This window comes from Lathyrus oleraceus, chromosome 2 (genome assembly GCF_024323335.1).
Source record: "Lathyrus oleraceus cultivar Zhongwan6 chromosome 2, CAAS_Psat_ZW6_1.0, whole genome shotgun sequence".
NCBI classification, from domain to species: domain Eukaryota; kingdom Viridiplantae; phylum Streptophyta; class Magnoliopsida; order Fabales; family Fabaceae; genus Lathyrus; species Lathyrus oleraceus.
In genome coordinates this window covers 247,730,304-247,739,969 of record NC_066580.1, presented here as the reverse complement: position 1 = coordinate 247,739,969, position 9,666 = coordinate 247,730,304, and the positions used below count along the sequence as shown (strand labels likewise).

Here is a 9,666-nt window from a genome sequence, read left to right as displayed (position 1 = left end):
TTGGAGAAATCAAACATATTTTAAATTTTCTAAGTACAAAGTCAAATGACCACTTCTTCCACCTTGAATAACTTTTTCTATAAGCTCTAAATTAAAATGGTTCCTTTACAAAAGTTGCATCTATTTCATACCTTTTATATTTGGTCACAAATTTGACATTATTTGGATTTGGCATGAGGGAGTTATGCATTTTAGAAGTTGAGGAAAATTGTTTGTTCAATGGTAATGGCCCAAAATGACCTATAATGTTTCCTCTTGGAACATGCCCTTGCAAGTAGAATTTTAAATTTATTAAAGAATCAAAGTTGTATAAGACATATTAAATTTGATCATGAAACTTTGATGGCCTTAATATCATAAAAAGTGTGCAAGTTATGGTCCTCGGAAGTTGACCCATTAACTAGGGATCAAACAAAATGACATATAGTCTTTTTCCATAAACAATGACTTTCCAAGAAAAATTAGCTCTTGATGCCAAAATGAAAGTTGTTTGGAATGTCATAAGGATTAACTTTTATATTATAATCATTTTAATATTAAAAAAATTGTAGGAGATAGGGTCTAGGGAACCCTAGTTTTGACGAGTTGGCTTTTTGTAGTCAACTTCTTTGTACCAACTTGCAAACTTGACGTTCTCTTGATCTCTGGGGATCACGGAGGATCATATATGCTTGGTATGATGTATAATGAAGTATACCTTGATATATTTGATCAATTGTTGAAGAAACATGTTCAGGAAGTCAAACAAGATACCTAGATGAATTAGGTCTTCCAAGGCAGACAAGCTTCAAACTCTTGATGAACTCTTGATCGTATTAACAAATTAAGAACATGGGGATCCTATTATGAAGTATAGAACCAAAGTGTATCATTTTTGGGTTGATCTATTTGCTTTCAGGGTCTCAAACCCTAGTTGTGAGCTTGATAGGGCATAGGTGCACACACACACACTACCTACAAAAGAAACAAAGGCATACATGACATATTTTTGGAATTTTGGTTAGTAAAAAAAAGAAAATAAAGTATGATACAATAAAATGTTCTTTGTGATCTCTCCCAATAGAAACCCAATGAATGAGGGGTGATCGGAAAAATATCAAGTGTACTATTTTGCGTGTTATAGTAATAAAGGGGAAATTCCCCGAATGTCGATCTCAAGGCTTGCAAGTTAATAATGAGTTCAATTCATCGTTCAGTTACACAAAAATTATAATTGGGGTTTTTAAATTCAAAATTATAAAAATAAAGGCAACATAAATTAATAATAAAAATAAGGGTTTGCAAGGTATGAGGAACAATGTCAGGGAAGGTGTATGGTTTATCTCTGTAACAACACTGAGTCACTATTGCATCAACAAATATCAATTACTATCAGCTCTCAAGGGTATTTTCTCCCAAGTCCTTGGTGAGAAAACCTTTAATCATTCTACTCTAATTTCTATGTCCATTGGCTATTGGGGTGAAGTTAATCTTTATTAATATATTAAGAATGCTCTGATTTCACATAGGGTATCCCTAGTCCTAGGTGATATCTACTGTAGAGTAACCTTATGAAAACCTTACAAATGGGGGTCCATCCTGATTGATAACCATAAAACAATCTCGATTGGTCCGAAAGAGAAAGCATTAAACACATCAAAAGGTTACCGTAAGAATAATATTATAAATGCAATTGTAAACTAAAAGTCATTACAATTCTAAATCAGGGACACCCCCTAGCATTGGGGGGTTTAGCTATTCATATTATTCAAAACAAATTCAAGATAAAAGATACACATTACAAGCAATTGGATGACTTGGATCTTCAATCGCTTCCGTTCATGAAAACCTACCGCTCTCCGAACTCCTTGCTCTCTGTAATACTTGATTGCTTGACAATTTTGTGTTTTCCTCATTCCAAGATGATCTTTTCTTTGGTAGAAGGTTCCCTTATATAGTGAAAATTCCAAGAAAAAGGTGGATAACTCAAAAATATCCTTGCAGCTCAAGCCTGATGATAAAAGCCCAAAAATAGGAAAATTTTGGGCTCGGGTTGACACGGCCCGTGTTGGCTGATTAATAACGAAAATTAATGAAAATGGTGACTGATCACAACCCCAAACTTGTCTCATTGCTTGCCCTCAAGTAATGTTTTAGATGACAGCACATGACACTTCCCAAGATTTTCATTCATATCCTGAAACTAGTGAGATCTTTCACTAACGCCTTCACTCTTCCCTTTATAGTTCCTGCTTTTCCTCGTGAGTTTTCCATTGTAATTCCACTTCGAGGTACGGTTTCACCTGTCAACTTATATCACACTCTCACCAAGTCTCTCGGGGTTAACGTGTTTTCACTCATAATGCAGAATATGCAATACCAACTCATAAGTTTGAATAGTTTCTCCTTTCATATAGCCTACACACAACACACACTTTTTGGGGTCTTTCGGGTTTTAACGGGGCTTGGGTTATGGTGTGGAAATTACAAATAAAATGGGAAACAAGTGGTTTTTGGTTCAGAGTCAATGTTAATATTATTTTCACTATGTTTGTTCATTTTACTTCTTTTCCTTTTTTTTCAATAGCTCGGGTTTTTTCTTTTTTATTCTTGTTTTTTTCAACCGAGTGCCCTTCCTTCGGCCAGTGCTTCTTTTGAACCATCGAGTTTATTTTTTTTCTCTTTTTTTTTTCGATGGTCCTCTTTTTTTTCGCACTCACCTTGGTTTTTGAAACTTACGGGGTTTACCCCAAACTTAGAATATTAACACATCTTAATAATATCACCTTGACTCCGAATAGGGTAAGGAAGTGTTTTGGTCGCGGGTTACCTTTACGGGGTTAAACAAACAATGGATACAGGCTCAAATGGGGTTTACAAAGGATAAAATTACCGGGAAGGCTAGAAAGGCTCAAGGCTATATTCAAATAACGTGCCTCAGTGTGTGTAGATATGCAATGACAATCCTAGAGAATCTATGCAAACTCAGAGTGATAAAGACATACCTGAATATCGCTCGTGATGATCAATGTGTTTGGCTTTTTATGCACTCACCCTGTTAGGTAAAGCTTGACAGCATCCACAGTACCTCTAGTATGGTGTGACTTCTTCCTTACTTCGGAATGCACATGACACTTATTTGGTTAAGTTGTATACGTTGCGTTCAATCTATTCTTCAACAGTGTCGACTTCTTGGGAAGATCCTTCACAACAAGCAATGCTAAATGGAGTGATCATTTCATCCACTCTCACTTGTGGTCATCACTAATTTTACAATAACACCACGAACCTGAAACACTTGCAGCATATTGTATCATAAAAACAGACAAACCAAATGAAAAACAGTAATAATGTAAAATAACAAAATTCTTAGAAAAATTAACAAAATACTAAAAATAATATAAAACCTCCCCCATACTTGAACTAGACATTGACCTCAATGTTTACGAACAAGGACGAAGGAGGTAACTTACAATACTCTACTGAGGAGGTGGGGGTGGAAAATGCAGCATCAATTGCCGCATCATGAGGCTCATTTTGTTCAACATTGCCCCTTGTCGGGCCTTCTCGATACCTTGTCGTGTTAGCTCAGTCCTCAAGTCGCCGAGCTCAGTTTGCACTCAGGTCCATTGGTCGGCAGACCAGGAAGAGGATCCTGCTTCCTGCTGGGCAGGTTCTGGAGGTGGGGGTACAAACTATTTCTAAGGCTATTCCTCTCCTGCTTCTATTGCATCCGCATGGTCACCTGCAAACTGCTCACCTGTAGTAAAGTGCTCAACATCGTGGCCTTCCTCAGTGTCGGGACAACACTCACATATAGCCAGTTTGCACAGTCAGTAATACTAACTCTGTCCGGATCCGGAAGAGTCATAATAAACCATTTATGAATGAGAATACAATAATAAGTGGGAGCAACATAAATCATACCTTGTTGTATCAGAGCTGCCATGTCAATTTTGGTCTTACCTGCTACCAGAGTGTCTTCCAATAAAACTGCTTGATACCCTAATTGTTCAGCAATTTGGGTGATCATGCCTCCGATGAAGATGCCTCCAGAGTCCACTCGGGCAACTCTGCCAACATAATCGCTGCAAAGGAAACCACATTGATGACCTTGTTTTGCGCCATTGAGTATATAAAAAACAACTCACGTTGAATTGCTACACCCGTGCTATCGCCCCGTCCAAATAGGGTATATGTCAAACCCTTCTAGGCATTGCGGAAACACGGCTTCTGGATGACAGAGGCTTTAGCACCCTTCGAGGTTTAATTCGTCCTCCCCGTGATGGCAATCCAAAAGTCTTTTGGAGAAAACCCATCTGGGACCGCCCCCGGTCCGTATAGCGGGAGTCGGAGTATCCCTGCCAATTCTTCCACAGACAATTCATGATAATTATTGATCATACAAAAACGTAAAGTCCCAAAATAGTACCTGGTTGTGTCGATCTATCTCTTTTCGAGTTGGAATTCGAGCGTGCTTAAAAATTTGAGAGTGATGCGCTCATACGTTGGTGCTTCAAGGCTCATAAACTCCAACATCCCCAATACATGGAACATCCTATCCACTTCAATTTTTAGCCCTAAAGCATTCAAATTTTGCTCGCACATATTCCTGCTAGGTGGGAGCTTTCGTTTCTGGTGGACTTGATACCTCTTTTCCTGTTCTGGATTATCGAATAGAATGTTGTGCGAATTCGGGTTCCGGCTGGGTCGCTTTCGTGACCTCGACATTTCGGTTAGTTGTTGCTTTCCTGTCAAAATCCTCCTCGGGGGCATTTTGGACCTGTAAAAAAAATGAAAATTTGAATATGTGGAATTAGAAGATTCTGAAATCGTGGTTAGGACGAGGGCGGAAAATGGAGTAATAGTTGTGAAGGGGGTTTTTACGATACGGTAATGGAAGTGGTAGTTGTGGAAGCTTTTAGTGAGAAGGTTTAATGGAGGTTGAAGAGGGTTTTAGGAAGAAAGAGTTCGGAAGATGAAATTGTGAGAGAGAAAGAGAAATTAGTGCTTTAAAATTTGATTATGAGGAAGGGGGATGGGTGGGTAATGTGTGGTTAATGGTAAATTAAAATGGTGGGTCCCACGAAAATTCAAAATTTTCAAAACATTTTGAATTCCGTCTCCCTGACACGGGCCGTGTCAGCTGACACAACCGCCCGTGTCAAGCTATTGTCTAAAGAGACGTTACACGCCTCCTGACATGGGCCGTGTTAGCTGGTACAGGTGGCCGTGTCAGGACACTGTCACAACCCAAAAAAACCATCATTCTTAAGGTCCTGACACGGGTGGCCGTGTCGGACTGCAAAATTTCCCGTTTTTTGGATCTTTCATTTCGTTTATCTTCAGGTAGCATCCTTCCGTTCAACACGACTTATATATTTATTGAAGTGTGTTTCCCCTCCTCTGTAGAGCACCTGTGTAAGCCTACAAAATATACACACACTGATTAAATTTAAAATTGCGTGGGTTGCCTCCCACGAAGCGCTTCGCTTAACGTCACATGGCTCGATGGTCCTTCCTCTTTTCAGGTAAGACAAACTTTGTCTATCAGACCAGCCTACTGCCCTTGTAGGTACGGTTTAACTCTCTGCCCATTTACCTTAAACATGTTCCCGTTTGTCGAGTTTCTAAGCTCAATGGCTCCATGCAGAAATACCTTATGTATCATAAAGGGTTCCGACCATCTCGACCTTAGTTTTCCAGGGAACAACTTAAACCTGGAATTAAATAATAGCACCAGTTGTCCTTCCTGAAGTTCTTTCTTCTAAATGTGTCGATCATGCCATGTTTTTGTTTGTTCTTTGTATAGCTTGGCATTCTCATATGCTCGATTTCTGAATTCTTCTAGCTCTTGTAATTGAAGAATTCGGGATTTCCCCGCTTTGGAAAGATCATAGTTTAGAAACTTTGTAGCCCAGAATGCCTTGTGCTCGAGTTTGAGCGGCAAATGACAGGCTTTACCGTAGACTAGTTGGTACGGGGACATACTTATGGGGGTTTTAAATACTGTTCTGTATGCCCATAGTGCATCCTCTAGCTTGATCGACCAATCCTTTCACGACGTGCTGACTATCTTTTCCAGAATCTGCTTTATCTGTTGATTCGATACTTCAAATTGTCCACTTGTTTGAGGATGGTACGGTGTGGCGATTTTATGCTTTACATTGTATTCCGTTAACAGGTTCTCTATCATCTTGTTCAGAAAATGATTACCTTCGTCACTAATTAGTGCTCTTGGTATCCCAAACAGAGCTAAGATGTAATTCTTTAGGAAATTGATCACCACTTTAGCATCATTCGTAGGTAATGCTACGGCTTCCACCCATTTTGACACATAGTCAACTGCGACCAGAATGTACTGCTTTCCAAAGGACGGTGGAAAGGGTCCCATAAAGTCTATTCCCCACACATCGAACAGTTCTACCTCCAACATGGCAATCTGAGGCATCTGATTTCTCTTTGACATGTTACATGTCCTCTGACATTTTTCGTATTCTTTCATTATCCCTTGTGCATCTCTAAACAGTGTAGGCCAATACAGTTCAGACTAGAGGACTTTTTATGTTGTTCTATCTCCGCTAAAGTTTCCTCCATATTCTGAGTTATGACAAGCTCTAAGGATGTCCCTTTGTTCTTCCTCCGTAACACATCTCTGCACCAACCCATATATTCCCTTTTTGTACAAGAATGGATCGTCCCACACATAAAACATGCAATCATGCAAAAACTTTTTCCTTTTGTTAGAATCAAAATCATCAGGTATTAGTCCACCTACCACAAAATCCGCGTAATCCGCGAACCACAGGATGTTCGTAATGGCTAGGATACGTTCGTCGATGAACTCGTCTATGATGGGGTGTGTTTCTTTTGTTTCTTGTATCAGGGTCATCCGAGACAAGTGATCCGCAACAGTGTTTTCACTCCCTTTTTTGTCACTGATTTCCAGGTCAAACTCTTGTAGAAGTAGGATCCATTGCAGCAACCTCGGTTTTGATTCCTGTTTGGAAAAAATATATTTTAAAGCTGCATGGTCAGTATGCATAATTACCTTTGATCCCAACAAATAGGATCTGAAGTTATCAAAAGCATAAACAACAGCAAGGAGCTCTTTCTCGGTGGTTTCATAATTCATTTTAGTGGGGTTCAATATGTGACTTTCATAGTAGATCACATGTAGGAGCTTCTCCTTTCGTTGCCCTAATACTGCCCCTACTGCATTATCACTTGCATCACACATGATCTTAAAAGGGAGAGACCAATCAGGGGCAATAACTATCGGGGCAGACATAAGTTCCTTCTTTAGGGTCTTGAAGGCTTCGCTGCACTTTTTGTCAAAAAGGAAAGGCGTGTCTTTCACCAGTAGGCTAGTTAGTGGTTTTGCAATCTTGGAGAAATCTCTTATGAACCTGCGGCGGAACCCCACATGTCCCAAGAAGCTTCAGATGGCTTTTTCATTCACCGGTGGTGGTAAATTAGCTATTACCTCCACTTTTGTTATGTCCACTTCGATGCCTCAGTTGGAAATCTTGTGTCCCAATATTATCCCTTCACGTACCATGAAATGGCACTTCTCCCAATTCAGGATCAAATTTGTTTACTGGAATCTTTCTAACACAAGGGACAAGTTGGTTAAACATTTATCAAAAGATGAACCGAATACTGAAAAGTCACCCATAAATACTTCCATATGCTTTTCGAGCATGTCAGCAAAGATTGATGTCATACACCTTTGAAAAGTGGCAGGTGTGTTGCACAACCCAAATGGCATTCTTCTGTAAGCGAAAACACCATAGGGGCATGTGAAGGAGGTCTTGTCTTGATCTTCAGGGGCCACAACAATCTGATTGTATCACGAATACCCATCAAGGAAACAATAGTAATCAAGACAGTCTAACCTTTCCAGCATTTGATCAATGAATGGCAACAGAAAGTGGTCTTTTCGTGTTGCCATATTCAGTCTTTAATCGATGCACACTCTCCAACCTGTAACAATTCTGGTTGGAATTAACTCATTCTTCTCAGTTTTAATCACAGTATTTCCGCCTTTTTTTGGTACCATATGGACTGGACTTACCCATGAGCTGTCGGAAATAGGGTAAATTAATCCCGCATCCAACAATTTTACAACCTCTTTGTGTACCACTTCTTTCATGGCTGGGTTAAGTCTTCGTTGTGGTTGCACCACCGGCTTGTGATCATCTTCCATTAAGATCTTGTGCATGCAAAATGTCGGGCTTAAACCTTTCAAATCCTCGATTGCCCATCCAATTGCACCCTTGTATTTTTTTAGCACTTGAATGAGTTCTGCTTCTATGACACTTTGTAAACGGCTGTTCATAATAGCTGGGCATTTTCTCAGTATCTAGAAATACATACTTCAGATTTGCTGGTAATTGTTTCAGATCTGCCCCTGTTTTGGGTTCTTGAGTATTATCTGATGGTGGGGGTGGTCTTAAATCTTCCCACCGGTGTGGTTTAGATCTAATCAATTCAGGTTGTTTTTCCATCATAGCGAGCATTTCAGAATTCCCCTCATCTTCATCACTTTCGAAAATTGATCAACTCAACACACGTTCTAACGGTGATTGGGGCATTTTCTTTTCAATTTCTTCAGCAATTACCTTATCTATCATCTCTACAATGTGGCTTGTGCCAATATCATCTTTGTATTGCATCGTGTTCCGCACATCAATTTTTAGCTCTTCATCAATAGAGTTTGAGGGTCATCGTTCCTTCCTCTATGACTATCATGCATTGTCCTGTCTCTAAAAATGGTCTGCCCAATATGAGAGGAGTCTTCTCATCTTTGGGCATTTCCAGAATGAGAAAGTCATCTGGAAAAGCAAACTTGTCAATCTTTACCAAAACGTCTTCCACTATTCCCTATGGTCTCCTAACAGAGTGATCAACAAACTGAAGCATCATCCAAGTATCTTGAACGGTGCCAATGCCTAATTTCTTGTAGATGGATAGTGGCATCAAACTCACACTTGCTCCCAAGTCAATCAGATCCTTCTTGAATTTTCTATCACCAATAGTGCAAGGAATAGTATCCGACCCCCTATCTTTATTTTTCACTAGGATTTTCCTTCCTTTAAGAATGACACTACATGTTTTAGTCAGGATGATCGGGTCTATATCAGTGGAATGCTTTTTGGAGATGATGTCTTTCATGAACTTGGCATATATTGGCATTTGTTCTAGCCCCTCAGAAAATGGAATATTTATTTCAAGCTTTTTGAACATTTCCAAGAACCTTTTAAAAAGTTTTTCATGTTGATCTTTCTTCTTCTGTCTCGTAGGGTAAGGGATTTTGATGACTGGTTTAGGAACCTTTTCTTTCTCCTTGACATGTAGCAGTACTACTTCTTCATCTTGGTTCTTGGTTTCCTTGATTTCTAAATCCACTTCTAAGAATCCATCTTCCTCCATATTGTTTTCTTACGTTGACTTTCCACTTCTAGTTACGACAACGTTAACATTGTTATGTTCTCACGGATTTGTTACCGTACCACTGGGTAAGGTTCCCGGAGCTTGAGAATTTAAAGCTAATTGTTGTGCTATCTGACCCATTTGGACTTCGAAATTTTTTATGGGCGGCTAATTTTTCAATGGCAATTTCCCATTCTACCTTTTTTGGTGCTTGTTGTTGCTTCTGTTGTTGATACTGAGTCTGATATTATC

At 39.4% G+C, this 9,666-nt stretch overlaps 1 protein-coding gene across 1 annotated transcript; it reads right to left on the bottom strand.

Moving 5' to 3' along the window:
* Positions 1-8,865: 8,865 nt before the first annotated feature.
* On the bottom strand, positions 8,866-9,414 carry LOC127122767 (uncharacterized). Its single transcript, XM_051053054.1, has one exon. It carries the CDS (start codon positions 9,412-9,414, stop codon positions 8,866-8,868), a length of 549 nt encoding a protein of 182 aa, XP_050909011.1.
* Between the last annotated feature and the right edge of the window lie 252 nt (positions 9,415-9,666).

Bases quoted from the DNA above. Each gene is read 5' to 3' on its own strand.
- LOC127122767 (XM_051053054.1), bottom strand. From the start codon at position 9,414: ATGGAGGAAGATGGATTCTTAGAAGTGGATTTAGAAATCAAGGAAACC.